Here is a 20,754-nt window from a genome sequence, read left to right on the forward strand (position 1 = left end):
TATTGGACAATTCCACCACCACCTACCAGAGGATGAGGCCGTCAGGAAACCCGGATGAAGACAACTCAAATGTATTTTGGGTCTTTTTCCACTTTCTGGTATTATGGTTCCAGGTGTTATTGTGCATTCGTTGTGTATATGTGTAATTTTGCCAAGCTGTGTTGACAGATACATATTCTATAGAGACATTCATATCTGTATGTGAGTTACTGTGAGCATGCTGACTTCCCATGTGTTGTGTGAACACCCTTAATTTAAGACGATGACACTTCGGTCACCTTTGAGGCAGTTGAAGCAGGCAATTTCTATTTTTTATTTATTCATATTATTTTCTTAATCCTAGCAAGGGGGTGAGGAGCAGTGATGTGCTGTATATTTTACCGCCACCGCCTCGAAATATTAGTCCTGAGTATAATTGCTTGTCGTCCATCAGCCGTGCCTCAAAATGTCGCTGGGGTGTCGTGGTTCAAACAGAGATAAACGCGGAGACAAGACACATAGAGAGAAATTACAAACCACCAGACTCAGGTGGACAGTTTTATTTTATTTATTTATTTTTTGAGATGTGCATGATTTTTTTTGTGTACCCAAAAAAGGTAGAACATCACCTGCAGATTAAGGTAAATCAGTAACCTGGCACAACTTTTTTTAATTTTTTTAATTATTATTATCATTATATTTTATGAATAACTTGATGAGTATTTTACCTGGGTCTGGTTCTCTATCTGTCTTTATAGATCAGTCTCCTACAGTGAGATACGGGATATAACAAAAATGTTTTTTTTGGCCTGTACGTAACTGACCGAAAATAATAAATACAATCCAATCTCCTTACTGGTCCTTGGAGGCACTTGTTCGATGCTCTTTGTGTTTGGTTTGTGATCATGTGAAAGAATGGTTAAAACATCACAATGTAAGCGTACTGTATTCCAGCTCCCACAAACAAAAGTAAGTAGTGAGGAGAAAAGGCTGAGACTATCCTGCTATAATGCTGACTTCCTGTGTGTGTATTTTTTTTTCTTCTCTGCAAAGACTGGTGCATCCAGCAGGGTGTGCTGTTTTCAAGGACTAACTCTCCATCCTGGAGAAAAAAGAAAACACTGTGAGCCATCAAGAGGAGGAAAGAGGAGCGTTTGCTGTGTGCTGCTGCTGCTGTCCGTGGTACTGAAACCAACCGTCAGCCCACCCTGTAACCACAACTACCCATGTTTGATTCACAATGTTCCAGCTCATGTCATGGTTCACATTTGTACAGACGAATGGCTGCTAACACATCAGCATGGAACAGGTGATTAACATTTTCAACTGCTCAGGTTAGTCATTAAAAATAAAAAAAAACGGCATCAGGCAAACAGAGAAAAACCTTATTTGAGTCGTTGCTAAGCAGTTTAGTGGTTAGTAATGTGGCAAATAATGCACTTGGTACTTGTTTTATAAACAACAACTTTATATTTCAATTCAAATACAACTCGTATGCACAGAGAGAGAAAAAAAAATAGTAGTTTACATTATTTTCTAAAAAATATATCTTTAAATAGTCTCTCCAACAACAACTTAATATACATATTTAACAAATCTTTGAGCAGAAGTAGTAGAAGAAATCCTTGGAGTTCCTAAATGTTTGCATTGTTGCTCAGCAAGTGTTTTCTGCCGGGACACGTGGGACAATATACGCTACATGTTTGTTTTTGTTATTTTTCTTTCAGCCACATGTCACAAGATTTGTTCTAATAATGTTCAAAATCTGATTTTTCTGTACCTTTTCCAGTCTAGGTCTTGGATGATGGAATATAAGAAAAGGAATAATATAAAGGTAAGCCATCAAACTAACTTACTATTCAATATTGAAGATTATCGTTATTTATCTAGATGCATAGATGTTGCTTAATACAGTAGTTGAATACAGCCTGAGTATTGCGTATGCCTTAACTACCTGAAAACCTGAAACAATGATAAACATGTCACAAAATACCCGATTAACAGTAAAAAAAAAAAGACGTATAAATGAACCATATGAATCCATCTGAGACGATCGAGTGGAATGAAAGCAGATGTCACCCTTGGAAGAGCAAGGTGACCACACCACAGCACATTTTTTTCAACATTAATACTTCACAATTCCTTTTAAAGTTGAACCAAAAACACTGCAATACAATTGTTGTGTCTTTCGCCATTCCCTGTCCGTCAGATTATTTCCAACTAGGCCATTTTCAGATATGAAACTACAGTGCAACACCAGCATATTGATACACTGCATTCAGTAATTACACAGAACGTGACTGACGCTTCAGAGGTTTTTCCAGTAAAATAATCATTGGTCAGTTAATTCAAATATACAGTATCGGCTCTTAAGACTAAAGAATCAGCGGATTCACTGTAATTATTATTCCAACAGTAGAGTCTTTCTTCTTAACATGACTTGACTGCATAAATACCTATGTACAAACACAACTACAAATGTTCAGTCTACAAATGTGTTTTTCTTTCTTTCATGATACTTCACCTTTTTCCTCATATATTAATTTCTTCCACCTGTAACAACATGACCTAGCTTGATGTCAAATGCAAACAATTATGACAAGTTACAGTAAGTACAGTACAAAGAAATGAGGAAAACGTACTTCACCTACTTTTTCTTTTTTTTTGTAATTTAATTTAATGTAAAGCCATTGTTTTTTAAGTCACAGTCTTTAGTTTTGATCTCTCTGGTGAAGGGATTGAAAAGGAGTGATATGTACGCCCATATTTCTAATGGTGTTGGTATATTATTACTCTAAGACGCTTCTAATTCTTGAAACTATAATAAGACTAAAGTGAAGTTGTCTCAGTATGTCTCACTCTCTTGCACAATTTCAGTCGTTGTGTCACAAAAATGCATTTAGACTATAACATCAGTCGTCCCTTAATAGCTTCCTTGTTCTGAGAGACAGTTGTGCTTTGCTGCTCCTGTAAGCAACAAACAGAGCAAAGTAATCAGTGTGAAACACGTCTCTGTCTCTAACTATGTCCTTGCTCCATCCCCCACGGGTGGAAGTGTCCAGCATTCAGCAGCATTTGCCCCAACTTCTGTAGGAGCCGAGGATACCAGTGCAGCCCGTCAGTCTGCAGTTCTGAAGGCCCTGTCAGGCTGTAGAAGTATCTAAGCGGGGCCAGGGCCCAGTGAGCCAAGTGGTGGTTGTCCACAGCAGCATAGCAGGATGCCAGCACACCATTCACGACTATAGACCCGTGCTGGGTGAGTGGAGCATACAGACCGGCGTTCATCTGCTCCTCCACAAAGGTTACAGTGGAAAATGCTGCCTGTAAACCCACCTTGCCTTGTGGAGCAAGTACGCACTGTCCTGGACGGACCTCGCTGGCAAAAACTGACTTCAGGCGAGCTTCAGAGCCAATACGGCCCCTCACTCTAGAGTCCAACATTGGCTCTGTCACTGTCTCTTCCCAGCCCGACTCACCCTGCCCACCAGTGCAGTCAGTGACAAAGATCAGGTGAGCAGCTGTGAGTGTGATATTAAGTCCTGTGTCGGTGCCAATGACGTAGAAGACCTTTGTGGCATTGGGCTGGCGGTCCAGAAAGGATATAACGGTGCTGTAGAGAAGAGGACCATCGCTGTCCGTTGTTGAGGAAGCCAGGACGCGGTCACCAGGGTGAAGATCACGCATATGTTTGGTAGCGCCACCCTCAAGGACAACCTGAGCTTCGCCAGGGAAACAGCCACCAGTTTTGGCTGCCACAGAATGTTCTGGAGATGAAAAAACACAACAACAAAGGTTTATTTAGTTATAGAGCAATCTATAAAGCAGGTGAGACTTTGACACAAGGACAATTTTAGTGGATCAGTGTACAGTATAGTGTTCAAACATACATGTCTCTCTCTGCCTCTGTATAGAACATGTATAGACCATGCATTCCCATGAACAAACATGAACACTAACACTGATGACTGCTTTCACTGTTCTCAGTAAATACAAATTTCTTGTATTTTTAAAAAGGATATAACCAAGTTTGCATTGGCCCTCTCTACATCCAGTAATATCTCAATCAAAATCCATCACAAGCTAATTTCAAAGTGAGTTAAGTGGGTTAGTAAAAAATGAACTGTCAAACTGACAAAAACCCTTTTTTCCCTCATATAGTGCTGTCACACTGGGCAGTTTGCCCTTTCATTGTCTGAAAACAAGCATGTTTATCCTGGTTCTTTGTTGTAGATCTGGCAAATTGGACACTCGTGTGAGAGTGGGAGAATTGACCGTGTGAAAGTGAATGGTTGTGTGTCTCTATGTGGCCCTGTGATGGACTGGCGACCTGTCCAGGGTGTGACCCCGCATTTATGTCAGCTGGGATTGGCACCAGCGCCCCCCGCGACCCTCATGTGGAGGATAAAAGCGGTATTTTCTTCATGTAGCAAGTTTAAAACGTATGGATAAACTGCTAATGCACTTTGTCAGTGTCATAAGTGTTCCAATACAGTTACACTTAGAGTTGTGCAATGTTTTGTTGCTCAGCGAGAGTTTGTCATTTTCTGCCCATGGAGAGTTGAAAACTTCAACTTTCTCTCAGGAATAAGAATAATAAGAATATGAAATAAACAATAATGCTTTATTTGTCACCCTAATTATTAATAAAGAATAATATAAACATGTTTTATTGTATTAACGTTTGTGCCTGTATAGCATAGCCCTGTGCTGTGCGGTGGAACTTGTGTTAGCATATCTGAATAAGGTGTCCCTTTAAGACACTGTGAGACAAAGTGGCAAGAAGAGGTAGTCGGTAAGAGCTAATGGATAACCAGCTGATTGTATCACCACAGTCGGAGCATGGCCTGGGGTCAGAGAGACAGGAAAGTACACAGACTCAAACCTGGGTCTAGATATTGTTTGGATTACAGCGAAGTTTGAGTTTTAAACTCAAGCCCGTGGATTATTAATGGGTCCACACGAGCAGAAAGCTCTGACACACTGTAATGTGCTTGAATACTGTATTGTAGTAACAGGAAAGACGACATTTTAACACAATAAAAAATAGTCTTTATAGGACTCCTGTGGCAAAATCAGATTGAAATTCATCACTCTTCATCGTGTGTGAGTGTGTGCTTATGTTTGCAGGGCAGCAGTGTTAGAGCCGTCTTAAGGCAGCCAAATATTTGTTCAAGGTGTGTCTGTGAGCTTGACGACTGCAGAGAAGGAGGGCCGTGAGCAGGAGGTGATAAGACTCAGATAAGACATCTGAGAGAAACCTACTGAGGGAAAAGCAACAGCAAAACAAAGGGAGAGTTAATCATCTCACAGCTCACTAACCTCAACGGGCTGCTCAAATAAAGTTTGGCATCAAATAACTGGTGGTACCAGACAGACACGGCAAAATGACTCCGCAAGAGTTTGAATACCCTGAGGTGGAATGTGGTCAGGTATTTTTGGGGCGAGCTCGCTATCTGATTTGTGTTTCCATTCACTATGTCTATGCTGAACAAATTAAATTAGACTCCTAATCAAAACAAAATCCTCAGACACTGATTTTGTAAGTTAACTAGTGGATCTTTCCGGAGTTGTACTATTGCATGTGCAATATAAGTTTAATATTAGTTATTGCGCTATTCCAGCATTTTTATGTGCACACCCTAGACTTTCATTTAAAGGGATATTCCAGGTATTGTGAAGTGTGGCTGTACGATGAGTGTGTGTGAGAAAGAGAGTTACGGTACAGCAACATTACGGATGCCAACTGCCATAAAACACCACAGTAGAAGAAGAAGTAGACGAGGAAGAAGAAGAAGAAGAAGGGGTCTGTGCAAGGAGGATGAAGAAGAACGACATTACAGATAGCAACTGCCGTAAAACACCAAGAACATACAAACACACACCATGTACCGTAGTGTAGCCTTCATGCCAGACCTGCACTGACCTATTATGTCGTATGGTCCTGTATCATATATATATATCTGTACCACATACTGAGGTGAAATTAAACATCTGATTTCTACGTCCAGACATAGACTGAAAAAAAATCAGATTTGAGTCAACGGAAAAAGGATACGAGTCACTTCAGCCTGGTGATGGGAACATGCACTGTAGTCTAACATCTGACCACGAACAGGTACTGAAAGAGCACAGGTGCAAAGAGCACAGGTGCACACTCAGCTTTGATTGGCTCCCTAAAGGCCACACACAAAAACATACGCACGGGCTGATAATGCACACACATAAAGATAAGAATCACCAGCGAGGGGGTCTGACGTCGACCTCATTAGTGGTAATGACAGGTGGCCACAAAAACATACAAACACACGTACAGATATAATGCACGCACAGGCACACACTCGCACACATACATGCTCACATCCAGGTCTTACCTGACTTGACGCTGCAGTGAATGTGGGCTTTGGACTCATAGTAGACCCAGTCGAATCCTGCTTCTACTGCCAGCCGTGCCAACATGGCATATTTATTTCTGTCCCTGAGAAAAGGGATTCAAAGGCATCATGATTACATTTCTGTACAATTAAATATAGCACAAGATGGCGCACATAAGCACTATATTGCTTTGGAAAGTGTTTATTTTGTTAGTATCTTGTTCACATTTGGCTAATTCAGTTTGCTATCAGTGAAAACACAACTCAATTCTTGACTAAATAGTTGACTCATCACATGACCGATAAGCTGATTGACTTCTTGACTGTCATAAATAATAGGATGAAAGACGTCTGGCTGTTTTGACACCACATCATCGGCCGTGCGGCATGCCCACCTGTCTGATGTGGTGATGTCGACAGCGCGGCCCTCATAGTGCAGCGAGTCCTCAGAGTGATGGCCGTCCTCGTCCCAGCCCTCGGTCACTCTCAGCTTCACACCGGGCCACATGTTCATCACTGAGATGGCCAGAGAGTTCAACTTGTCTTTACAACGCTGAGGAGATGGGCAGACGAGGGAGTGAGAAACACAACCACACACACAACCAAGAGAAGGAGACCAAGAGAGTGACTATAGGACATGTTCAACGGACACTAAGGACGAGATGATGGGGGCATATGAGGGAAACTTGTGTCAGGTGAATGGTCATACTGCACACGACCATCCATGTGCACATGCTTCAGATGATTTAGCGGTTTCACAATCTTTTACACTAACGTTTTAGGTCAAGCTGCTCCAGAAAGAGTAGCAATCTGTACTTGCCCAACTCTAATGAATCACATTTAAGGCCATTGTCTAGAGCAGTGGATTGATGTGTCCATAGCTGAATGACAGAATGAATGAATGAATGGTTTTATACAACACCCTGTGTTTAACAAGGCTATGGAGATATATTATTTTGGACTGCACCAACTTATGAAGGAAGATAAATGATGTGCTACAAGTGTTCACCCCTAAAAAGCCTACTAGGTAGGTGTAAGTAGATTTATTATTTTGGGATGTACCAACATTGAGAGTATGAAGCTAAACCTCATCCTACATGTTTTCAGCCCCATAAAAGGGATTTTACACATTTACAATGTTATTGAGATTTGAGTCTTTTCTGACTCTGATTTCTTTTCTCTGGGATTTAAATATCTCTAAGAAATAATGTAGATATAGGCAACTGGACTTGATTGGAGTTTAGCTGAAGACAAGTCACCTTCTTCTGGAGAACTTCACAACTCGTGGGTGAGAGGTGCAATGTCTTCAGCTAAACTCAAATCAAGTCCAGCTGCCATGAAGATGTGAATGACCTGAACGACTGAGAACCTTCACAGACATGAATGTGATGTTGACAACTAAGCAGCCTTGTGATGTAAAGCGGCAGTGCTCGGGATCAAAGGTTCCTCTCGCACGTCAATGTTCTGTCCCACTTTCGCGCCTGCAGCCATTGATCTGTGCTCCTCACCTGAGTCATGAGTCTGTCTGCGCCCGTGTCCTCCTCATCCTTGAAGATAATATCTGTGTTGTAATTCGGCGTCAGCTCTTTAAAGCGCTCGGAGTTGCGCGTTATCTTGCCCTCGGGTCTCCCGCTGGCTCCCAGCGTCTTCTCGGCCACGTTGGGGCTGAATTGCTTGTAGGCGAGCGGCGTGAGCTTCTTCGGGAGCCGCCTCTTGCCGTACCCCCTCCCCGGCCCGCAGCCCTCCGAGGCAGGTGCGAGGAGGAGGAGGAGGAGGACCAAGGCACACAGAGAGGCGGCGGTGAGAGGAAGGAAGGGGATCCGCATCGCCTCAGGGGGGAGGGAGGGAGAGAGAGCTCTCCTGGGGAGAGATGTCTTCAGCGTCTCCCCGGTTCAGTCCCCGACTCCATCGTCCGTGACTGTCGCCACATCACGTCCGAAAATCCGCAGAAGAAGCTCATCACCTCGGCGACGAAGGACACCATAAGGACACCCAAAAATAGTTTTTTTATTAGCTCAGGAGAAGAAAAAAAAAAGACCCAAATGGAGAATAAACTTCGCTCCCTCCGCCTTGCAGAATCAACAGTAAGTGTGCAGGCTGTAAAGTAGGTGTATTTAAACAAACAGGTTCAAAGTCGATTTAGTGGGTGAGAGAGCTGGAGAGTGAGAGGGAGAGAGAGAGAGAGAGAGCGGTCACTAATATCCAACTTGCAATGTTGTGGTTTCTCTCCCTCTCTTTTCTTCCTCTCTGGGAAACTGTCACATCAGCCACTTTCTCCTGCTCTCTGGTTGCTGTTCCCTCTCTTGCTCTCTCTCTCTCTCGCGCGCTCTCGCTCTGCTTGGATCCAAAGCTGCTCCTTCCACATATGCGAGCGGGGCACGCATCAAGCTGCAGCTTTCCAGTTGAATGGAAGGGATATGAGTGATTCAAAACGATCTGTTGCCACTTCAGACCGCACCCTGCCAGTCCTGCCCTCCTCTCTCCTCTCTCCTTCCCCGCTGTCCCTTTAGTCTGCCACCCCCCCGCCCCTCCTGGGCACATGCAGGGCGCACTGACTGGAGTGTCCTGTCCACACTCCTCTGGCAGACACAGGCACAAGCACAAGCAGTGGGGGGGTGTTGCCTGTCATTGCTGCCACTTCACATTTCCAGTCATTGTTTGCATTTGCCTGTGCCCTTGACAACTCCTGATGACCCTGTTTTTATTCTACAGTGTAAAAAAAAAAAAAACAGGCATTCACAATCAATTAAATCAATACATTTCCTAGAGTACATATATATATATATATATATATATATGTATATATATATATACATATACATATATACATATAGAGAGAAAGCAGCACATATATATACATATATATATATATATATGTATATATATATACATATATACATATAGAGAGAAAGCAGCACATATATATATACATGTATGTGTATATGTATATATGTATATATATATACATATATACATCTAGAGAGAAAGCAGCACATACACATATATATATATATATATATGTATGTATGTATGTATGTGCTGCTTTCTCCAGGTTCTCTGGGTTCCCCTCCCACAGTCCAGGCATTAGGTAACTTGGACACTCTAAATTGACCATAGGTGTGAGAGTGGGTGGTTGTTTGTCTCTATGTGTGGCCCTGTGATAGACTGGCGACCTGTCCAGGGTGTACCCCGCCTTTCGCCCTATGTCAGCTGGGATTGGCACCAGCGCCCTCTGTGACCCACATGTGGAGGATAAAGCGGTAGAAGATGGGTGGATATATGCTGCTACTAATGCTTGTTCCACCGGGCTGCATTCCATTATCAAATAAGATCAAGGGTCAGTGGTTGACTGGCTGGCTACAGTGTTTTGTTGGCTGACTGGATAATGGGGTAATTTACTACCTGTAAGGACGTTTTACTGGAGGACTGACTGACTGTCTTTAGCTTGTTTGACTTGCTCAGTGGCCAACTTACTGACTGGCTAAATGACTGCTGAATTACAACTCTCGCTAGTTGCTCTATAAAGTTGCCTAATTAATTGACAAGATTAACTACATATTCCAATTTCTTGACTTTCCTCCTACAGACAAATTGCATCTTTAATTTATGAACACAAGCTGTCTGGGTCCCTGTCTGCAAGCTGTGTGTGTGGTGGCTAATGCGCATGCACACACACACACACACAGAGAGAGAGAGAGAGCGAGAGAGAGTTAAACAGCAGCAAATGCAGCCCCCTCCAAATTAGCTCTTCAAATATTTGCCAGCAGAAAATCAGTGGTCTCACCCCCTGTTTCTCAGTGCAGGCTCCTTTGAATGAACTGAACTGTATAAGACTGAGGGTTTCCACAATTTATGTTTTATTATTTGTGCGCGCAAACATCATAAAGTATTTTTGCTGCACCGCTGCTTTTCATGTCCCTCGCCTGGAACACAGGAAGGCAAAGAGCAAGATTCACACACGGTAAACAGCCATCTATAGCGATGTTTACCTTTTAGCTGAAATAGAACATCAACCGACACTTGTGCAAATTCATTAGAACGTACCTGGTGTGGAACTTACAGTGCACGCCCATTAAAAGAAATCAGTATTCATCATAATGGTGTCAGTGTTGTGCTCAGTTTCACTCCAGCTTTGCAGAGGCTCTCAGATATGTCACATCATCATACTGTAGCAGGGAAACTGTTCTTATGATTTTTACAGAAGTCTCCGTTCAGCTGCTTGATAACTAAATCGGAATCTGAATATTTTATTAATACCCAGGAGGAAATTGGGTAAATATACAGTAGGTTGAGGGTATGGTCAATTGGCAACTTGTGTAAAATCCATCAGCTGAAGAACTCCCTTGCAAAGCCCTTGTAGCCTCACCAGGATGCAGCGTAACAAGTGAGATCGTTGACCATTAAGGCAAAGGCTAAGCCAAGCAGCAGCTGCATGGCTTTACTGGAGAGAAATCAGAGTGGCATCAATTTTCTGGTTCATGGTCTTTTACCATTAATCAGCGATACAAGTGGTTTTCCATTGCCTCTTTTGCTTTTTGTATTTATCGTGTGCAGAAAACGTTATGCAAATTTGTGTGTACCCGCATTTGCACAGGCATATGTTTTCCTGTAACTATCAACATTTTGTGGCCGAGCGTATGTGAGAGAGCGTGTGTGCGCGTATCATCCTTCCTTTGAAGATCATAAATACAGGCGTGGCTCCTGGCAGGCCCGCTGCCTATTCAGCGTGGCCGTCGACAATGCCTCAGAAGTGGTCACATTCTCCCATCCATCCATCCCTCCCTTCATCCATCCATCTCTCTGTTCCTCTTTGACTCAAGAGGGGACACTCTGGCCTCTCAACATGGCAACAATTTGATCAGATCAAACCAAAATGGAGCCTCTCACCGTGCAATCTTTCCGCTCTACTCTCCGTTAACCTGTAAATCTCTCTGTCTGACACTGATCCCGTGAGCAACTTTTGGCACTACACTGAACCGACTGACATGTTTCACACACTGTAAGGAATGGGCTCAATGGAGGCTCCCGAAATGCACAAAGAGACACACACACACATCCATGCATGTGTGCAAAGTAGAAGCTCATATGTTCACAGATACACACACACACACACACATACACCAGGCCGACCAAGAATCAGGCCCTCGCTCATTGATGTTTGTTAAAGTTATTAATTTTCTCTGTGAAATAAGAGGCCATGGTGGCAGGACATGGGGAGATGGGTGCCAGCTCCAGAATCTGCCTCTGCTTTCATCTGCTTACACTGGGGCTCTATGAGTCCACAGCACAGGGCCTTTACATGGGCACCGGGGTTACCCACGCATACCCGGGGCCCTAACCAACAAAGGCTCCGAGTGGGGCAAAAGGAGACACGGATGAAAGGAGATGCCAAGACCGAGATGAAGAAAGAGATGGGGAGAATGTCAAAAAGAATGACACAGAGAGATAATGAGAGAGGAGGGAAAAAAATTGCACAGTGATTGAGGAGAACATATCGGGAAATAAGGGAGCAACATGTGAATTGAGAAGTCGATGAAAGAAAAAGGAGAAGGGGAGAAGAATTCAATGTGTTGGACCAGAGACTGAATGGCATGGCACATTAGCTGGTAAACAAGCGACTTTTGGGTTGTTTTGCACTCAGTGGAAGCTAGCGTGTTTGTGGCTTGTGGTGGATCGCTGTAATGGGGGTTAAAGTACGTTATGCTCAAGGTAACAACAGCCAGTGGCTAAAACCACCATCCCTCTTCTTCCTCCTCCTCCTCCTCCTTCTCCTCCGTCTCTCCCTCCACACACTCTAGCGTCCAACCCCAGACCACAATAAACACCTAACACTACGTCCCTATACATAAGGCTTCTAAGTATCCTAGTGGTTCTAAACCTTGTAAGCCTTCATTTTCCAAGACAAGGGGATAAAACTTCCTGGACGTGCTCCACTTTTGCTGTAGCCTTCACACATTTCGCCATACATTTTTGGCAGTGAGCGCCACTTGCCAGTGACAAATAGTTTAGGGCTGAGCCGGAACTAACATGGCAGCCAGTGAAAACCACACTGACCAAATCTGTCTATCAATGGTTCGGAGCCGCACCAATACTGGTTGTGCTGAAGGCCAGTTTAGTGCAGCGTATTTGGTCAGAGAGCAGACAGAAGGAAAATAAAAGCAGGATGATATAAAAGTGGAGCACAGGCTAAATGTGTCTTGGAGTTAGTGGGCTAGGCTAGCCACTGCATGGCTTAAGCAAACAAAGACCTGGCCAGGCAACTGAAGTACGCTGCGCTCTGACACTGAACACATACAGGCATGGCAGCATGGGAGCTCATGTACATGCTCATACACAATTCACACATGCACACAAATACAGTCTAGGTCATTAAACATACACACGGGGAAACGGTGCACATAGTTACACATGGAATATGTGGCGTTAGTGCATCGCAAACAGCGTTTGCTTGCAATAGTGTCTCCTGAAAATGAAAATTCCTACTACAGAAGAGAAACTCAGTTTGCTAACCATGACTGACTGATTGCAAATCATATTTCCGCCTCTGTTTGTGTAATGATACTTGCAGTTGAACTTCATATTTATTAATTACATATGTTGTGTGTGTGTGTGTGTGTGTGTGTTTTTTAAAGTTCCTTAAAAAGACTAGTCTTAAATTAAGACTTGAGGGCTGAGCGAGACTCATGTTCAAAAGATTGGAGGCTTGCTTAAAGACTGTTGACAAAGATGAGGCAAATTTGTATGAAGTGTCCTAATAACAAGTCCAGAAGTTGGGTAATGCCAACAATAATGCTGTCAGTGCGTCTGCTGTACCCTCTCCATGTCAAATGAGGGATTTTTTCTCCTCCCTCTTGCCATCCCCCCTCTCTCTCCTTGAGTGTGTGCCACATCTGCGGGCTCTGTGGTGATGTTTCTCTGCTCAGAATGGATTCACCAGCTCAAAAACGTCCTTATTATATTTATATTTTACTACACCACTAGAAAACCATGCCAGCTGCACTGCAGAACTTTGGGCAGAAAGAGGGAGAGAGACCCAAAGGGGAGGAGGGCAAGTGAGGAAGGAAAAGAGAGAGAGTGAGAGAAACAGAGCGAGAAGGGGGAGGAAATGACAGATGGGGGGGAGAAAACACAGAACCAAACAACAAGCAAACACATAGACGAGGGTAAAGAAAGGCAGGTGAAGACAGGAAGGGGAGAAGAGTGGAAAAGCACAAGTGAGGTGGCTAGAGAGAGGATTGAGTGGGCACCCTGTAATAGCCCATGACAATATGATTACCAAGGGTGCTCAAAGGTAAACACAGTAATGGACTATAGAAATAGAGAGAGGGAAATGAAAACAGTGTCGAGTCAAGTTACTGTTGCACTCACGTGCGCACACACACATACCACATTTACGCAGATGTCTCGCTGAAGTGAGTTTTTTAGTGACCTCTAATGATCGGAGGTGGACATGACTTTGAGAGGATGTGCCGACGAGAGATGAGGTGGCTCGAGAGTTCACAGAGGAGGTGAGAGGTGGCTGCGAGTGGGGATTTGGACGAGTACTGCAAGAGGAGGAAACTCACAGTGGGAGGATGTAAAGAGCACACACGAGTGTATGAAGTTAGGGGCAGGGTGAACGTTGGCCGATTGTCTCCATTCCATGACATGAAGTCATGCAGCAACAACAAGAGCAGCTGAGGGTCACTGAAAAGCACAGTTGATGTTCAGGGCTGAGTGACAAATAAGTCCGCAATTTCTGGTAAATGTCAATATTTATTTACTTATTTATAGGGAGGAAATAACAGTAATATGCAGCTGGGATAAACAGACCAGCTTTCACCTGTGATGATGTTTTTTCCTGAGGTGAGACTGAGGATGTGGCTCAGGATGAGCAGGGATTTGCAGAGGAGATCAGATTACTGCTGCTGATGTTCACTTCTGCTGTGTTCCCCTTATTGTCTGGGGTCAGACCCAGACACCTCTGTGCCATAGTTCACATCCGTATTGTAATGTCATTGGTCAGTGGTCAGTGGTCAATGGTCATGGACGGGTCTCAGTGAGAGCATCCCTGCTGCGTGAACTATAACACATGCCTCCGTCTGATCAGTGAAGATGTAGGATTGTGCCAATGAAGGCTGATAGGAGAACAGAGAGTTATGTCACGTAGTATAGGTTGTGATCCTTGTGTGTCGAGAACGATCTAGTAATATGCCTAATGCAGACGTACAAGGACAGAGAAAAGGGTGGTACCTCTGTCGCTGCGAGGCTTTTAATTACCACTCCTCGTGTCTTCCCTCAGAGGAACCAATCTCGTCAGCGACTCATGGACTGCTGCAGCTCCTTTAGCTCATAGTCTGTGTCCTTACAGCCTTTGTAGCAGGTGGTGGTAGTGCAAACAATACCTACATTAAGAAACCACTGTGTCAAATAGATATTAATCCCGCAAAGTTTAAGGAAAATAGTGTGAAAATCTCGTCATTCTGGAGAGGAAAACACTTTTTCCAGGGTTTCCTTTGTAAAATGTTCTTCTATAATCTGCATCTCTTCATAAATTGTCTAGTTTTTGTCAATATCTTTTATCTCCTATTCACTTTTTTAAACTATTCAATTAATATAATACAAACCAAGTTCATTCAAATCTGTTTAGGGGTGCACAGGCTTCATGCAGAGTGGTATTTATAGAAATCCTCATCATATTCACTTTCCCATGAGGCTAATAAGGTTACCACAGTGGAACAGTTGCCACTAAGGAAGGAGATTGAGACACTGGAACAATATTTTGTCAAACAAACAGCAGGGTTAATTGAGATTGTTATCAAAAGGAAGAAATACAGGCTACTCCCAATAAAACCAAGGCCACAATAGCTGCAGGACTCAGTGTGCAAGTAGGTTTTAATATTTCTTTATATCTTTTTTTCCAATACATTCAGCTCTGTACAAAACGAAAAATGAAATCTATGTGATTTACTCGGAGATAGAAGTACAGTTTCAAATAATGTCAGTCGAGTCGAGGTGAACCTTTCCAGTCTGTGGATTAAAACCAGCTGTTCAACCGTGAGACAGCTCCTTTGTCATGTGTGTGCATCCACTTGACAGATCCACATGAACTTAGTCAACAGCCAGTATCAGTGAGGCCGAGTCATAAACTGTCGCTCATGCAAACACACAAAATAGACCGAGTTAGGTTAGTTTGCGGAGAACCGGGTTATTTGCAGAAGTTTGTGTGACACTGTGAAAAAAACATCCGCAGATACATGAAGGCAGAGTGAGTAATGTCCAACTATCAGCTGGAAGTATGAGGTGAAGACTCAGGTTCAGCGATGAAGCCAAATATGGAAATAAAAGAAAGAAGAAAAGCAAGACGTAGGAAGAAGATGGACGTGAAACGAGTTCATGCAAATGCAAAAAAGAAAGAAAATAGAGATAAAGAAAGCAGGAAAGTAAAAAAAGAAAGAGGTTGAGAGAGAGCAAAAGAGCAAGATGGATGGCTATGAAGACTGGTACTGATCAGTAGCTCTTTCTGTGATGCGGCTTCCAGCTTCCAGCCCACCGATTGGTCAGCAGCCTAACTCGGAACATGCGTTCCCACAATCCCTCAGCACCACTTCAATCCCACCACACTGGTTCACCACTCTGTGGCTCAAAACAGTGCCTGCTGGCATGGGCAACATATCAATAAATTCATTACGCATTTATACTTAAATATTTATACTGCAGCAGTGTGTTTTGCACAGGGACGGTATTTATAGTGTGCATGCGTATCTGTTTGTGTGTCTCTGTATGTTTGTATTTATAACACGGTGTCACATCGTAGCCCTGTGCTGCGGTGAGACAGCTGTCTGGGGTGGGGGTAGGGGGGCGTTGGCTTTTGGGCATGGTGGTGGTTGTGGAGGGGGGAGTTCTCGTCGGTGTGACAGAGAACAAGTGGAAAGTCTGAGAGACGAGCATTTAACAGAGATGTATATCCGATGAAGAAAGCGAATATCGAGAGGAAACAGGCATGGTCGGGAAAAGACAATAAGGGAGATGGAAATGAAGAATTAGTGATACAAATTTGATAAAAATAATAATAAAAAAAATCATATATTGCTCGAAAACAATCTCTACTGCCACTGCAAACGGGCAAAATGAAGAAACACAAATGCAAAATGCTTTTATTGTTATCCACCCACTGACTCATTTGGACAAAGACAGAAATATTCATTCTTTGGAAAACAGAAACAAGGGAAATTACACGGTGTCTTATTGTTCAGTTGTTTACTGCATGCAGACAATCCCATTCAGAAGCCCATTTTACATACTTTGCCATTGTTTGTACAGTTACAATGGTTTTTATGGAGTCCAGTCAAAGCAGGAGCGGGGGACTACGTGCCATCTAGAACATGGAAGAGAAGGTGAAAAGGACACGTTAGAGCTGACGTGGAGCTGAACGACACGTTAACAAAGCCACAAGGCCTGTGTATTTGATATTACACTGTGTATTTGCAATGTCTCCCCCACAAATCCGAACTTACAACATACAGTATGAAAGCTGTGACAAATTACTTTTCATCATGACCTCAGTCCGTTACTATAGTAACCAAGGGCACTAGGATGTCTCTGCTAAGGGTGCATTTTTAACCAAACTCTTCATTAGTGTCACGGAGGAAAAACTGCAACTGACTTATGAATGAATTACTGATGGGGAAGTTGTTGCTGGATGTGGTGACTTGTGTACTGTGCATGTTTACACAGTGAACCACCAAAGGAGTGGAACATACATGTCCTGTGTGTGTGTGTATTAATGGATGCATGTCGGTGATGAAACCATGGATTTCCCTCATGTATTATTGTCATATAACGTTCACTCGTTCATGTAAAATGCAAATTCCCTTTACCTTTTTGTGAAAAACCAAAACAAGCCCTACTCCGTGTGGACGCGTGTTCGTGAATGAACGAGTGAAACGTGTGTGTGTCCGTGCTGGTGTTGCGCTCATACATGTACCACTGCTGCTCCCTCTGTTCAAAAACATGTCTGTGGTCCAAACATACAGAGGCCTCACCGAAAATAACACCCCAGTCGACGTCTTCATTTGACTTAATTCACCATCAACGGCCTCATTTTACCTTACCATAATTATACCTCGTTCAGCCTCCATTCCCCAGCAACAACATCTGCACTCCATTTTCATCAGCGACTCAACATTAACATTAAGATTACGCCATGAACAAAATGGATTTAATGCGTCTTTCTTATTTAATATTAAATGAGAAACATAATACGTGTCATACAATTTTGTCTGATCAGACTAAGCACATTAACAACACTGACTGTGTGCAGTCAAAGACAAAGGTAACACAGACGTGGGAAAGAAATTAAGTTAAGCCTCATAGTTTATACTCCGTATTGTCATCAATATTTAACATTTTCAACAAGTGCAAAATACAATTTCTTCTCATTACCTCCCCTGTATACTACTACTGCTACCACTACTACTACTAATAATAATAATTATTGAGAAACATCTAGTCAAAAATGATAATTTCAGGGTTTGATATCAGAGTTAATCATTACAACTTTAAGGGAATGAAAGAGAAAGAGTATAACTGAGCATCAAGTCATCAAGCATACAGTTTAATGTAATGCACATGTTAGACTTGTTAATGCGTCCCTTCCTAGCTCGGAACAGCACGCTGCCGTAGATGACATAGGGCAACAGTTTTTACGCGTGTGTGTGTGAGAGAGAGAGAGCTGAGTGAGATGATGTGAGAGTACGAGGGAGGTTGAAAGAGAGACAGAAACCGGGAGACAGCGACGGACAGACCGAGAAATTAGGGGCTCTGCAGACCAGAAACTGCTCTGACTCAGACAAAGTCAACATCTTCGCTGACATCACTGACCATCAGCTCCATCATTTCTCCGACTTTAAATGCTTTGATGGACCAAACAACCTTCATTTGTCTTAACCCACAGGGATTTTACTACTGCCAGTGAGACAGGGAAAGCACTGTCTCACTCGAAAAAAAAAAAGCCAAGGCATGTTTATGCTACATTAAAACCTTTTAAAAGCTTTGAAACATTTTAGTTTCGGGTTGTAGACACAAACTGAAAAGATGAGTTTGATATCTCTAATAGATTTTTAGAAAACAACATTTGACTAATGTGTCTTTTTTTTTTGCAGTGGCTGGCTTCTTGGAGAGCAGTTTTGTGAATAAGAAGACTAGTGTGAGGTGAGAGAGGTAGACAACTTACCACAGGCGTCCTGCAGGCACCAGTCAAATATACACCGTTCTAATTAACACTTGTGAAAACCCCATAGCAAGGCTAACGGTGTGATCCATGATAGGTTTTCCTACATTACGTAGCAACGCGGGGTGTGAAATGGGAATGTATTTCTACTATTTTGTGCAACAGAGCAGTTGATAAAAAAGCTGAAATAGGTAAAGCAGAAAATGTGGGGAAATAATGTATTTCCGTTATAAAAAAACCCAAAAAACAGGCTGGTAATTTGTATGAAGAAAGGAGCGGGGTAGAGGTTTAAGGTTGTCTACAGGGGGGGGGGGGGGGTGTCGGGGTTTCAAACCAGCAGTCTCTAATCCTGACACACTGCCTCTGGCAATTATAAGGCCTTCAAACACGGCCGGTGGGAGGAAAAAACATGACCAGGGAGACCAGACTAGCGCCGAGGCGTATTTAGCAACATACCGGCAGACTGTAATTACATATATGGCTAACAGAGAGATTTAATGACTTTTTCCTCCTTCTACTGATTGACAAGGCAGAAAGAGGGGTTGATGGGGGGTGGATAAAGAAATAAAGCGCGGCCTCGCTGTTTCATTTCAGCAGCATTTCAATTTTTTTATTTTTTTTGCTAAACAACTTTCTTTTAAAGCTGTAGAACATTTGTGTTACTTGTAATCGTCTTCTGCCTTAGGGGTCGCCTCCATCTTGCCCTAGCCCTTGTATCCTCTTCTGTTACGCCAACTGTCCTCACGTCCTCCATCACAACTGTGGTCTCCCTCTCTCCTCCTGCCTGGCAGATCCATCTCATCATCCTTTTGTCCAATATAATCACTATCTTTCCTCTGTACATGACTATATATATATCTATATATATATATATATATATATATGTTTATCTGTCTACCTGCCTTCCTGTTTGTGTAAAAACCCTCCTTCGTGACTTACTTTGGTGGTTTTGAATCACTTGCATCACTTTGAAAACTGTACCTTCTGATCTCTTCAGTGGCCACATGCATGTATGTGTGAATATGTGTCATCTAAAGCACGGCTATTGTTTAATTTTAAATCCAGCGACACTGTGTGTCACTGTGCAAATACACATGTATGATCCCACGATGCTCTATATTCAGTTAGTTGTAATCATCCAACCTCACCACATTATGGCTCAAAATAGTGAATATCCCGGACAATCTGCTGGGATGAGACAGAACGTGATGAGATGATACTGTGCTCTGTGTTCTGTGATCAAACTGTGACGTTCCTGCATACATTGCTGTAAATGTTAGTGCCGCTGTGATACTTCATCTTGCACAATGTGGGCCTTATGAACATAGGCTGAGCGTGTCTTGACTATGTGTTAAAATACACTCACAGGCCACTTAATTATAACACCTGTTCAACTGCTTTTTAACACAAATATCTATCAGCTAATGACACAAAAGCAAACTCAGTGTTTTGACGTGGTCAAGACAACCTGCTGACGTGGGGAAAGGGGAGTTTACTGACTTTTCACACAGAACAACCTCTAGGGTTTACAGAGATTTGTCCAAAGAGGAGAAAATATCCATGTGAGCAGCAGTACTCGGGGCGACACTGCCCTGTTGCTACCAGAGGCCAGAGGAGAATATCCTGGCTTGTTCGAGCCGATAGTGCCTGCAAATCACATCTGCATTCACTCCGTCCATCACTCTCTCTGCAGCAGCATCCCCTCTGTTGTGGCCTCAAGTGTTTACCTGAGCTGTTCTTACAACACTCACATTACTCACATGCACACATACTGACTTTAGCATGTCATATTTAGGTCATTTATACCTTAATGTTAATGTTAATTGTTTCTGTTCTGTTGTTGAAAATGGAGAACATAGTGCCACACTAAGGAAATGTACAACTTATATTGTACTGATAATTCATGAAGGACTTTAAACTGAAAACTGAAGCAACTATCACGTCTCCGTCTGCCTTTCTCGGAACAAATTAGGAACATTTCCAGGAAATGAAGTGGAAAAATAAAGTGTCACCAAGAAAGAAACTTTAAAGGACCCATTTTATCTGAAGTTCAAAGGTGCCTGTAAATGAGGGTGTGGATGACTTTGGGTCTGTGATTGACTTCTTACCTTGTCTTTTCAGGAGGCTCCAGATTTCCTTGTAATGAGCCTCAGAGGTGTCAGACAAAAACAAAATAATTTTACTGCAAATCTA

General features: G+C 42.8%; 1 protein-coding gene across 1 annotated transcript; it reads right to left on the reverse strand.

Moving 5' to 3' along the window:
- Positions 1-1,426: 1,426 nt before the first annotated feature.
- On the reverse strand, positions 1,427-8,816 carry LOC131446298 (indian hedgehog B protein-like). The gene is made up of 4 exons (XM_058617448.1): positions 7,859-8,816; positions 6,746-6,903; positions 6,351-6,454; positions 1,427-3,743 (listed from the first exon to the last, which is right to left on the reverse strand). Exons 1-4 carry the CDS (start codon positions 8,174-8,176, stop codon positions 2,998-3,000), a joined length of 1,326 nt encoding a protein of 441 aa, XP_058473431.1. The 5' UTR covers positions 8,177-8,816; the 3' UTR covers positions 1,427-2,997.
- Between the last annotated feature and the right edge of the window lie 11,938 nt (positions 8,817-20,754).

The sequence above is a fragment of the Solea solea genome, chromosome 2 (assembly GCF_958295425.1).
Source record: "Solea solea chromosome 2, fSolSol10.1, whole genome shotgun sequence".
NCBI lineage: Eukaryota > Metazoa > Chordata > Actinopteri > Pleuronectiformes > Soleidae > Solea > Solea solea.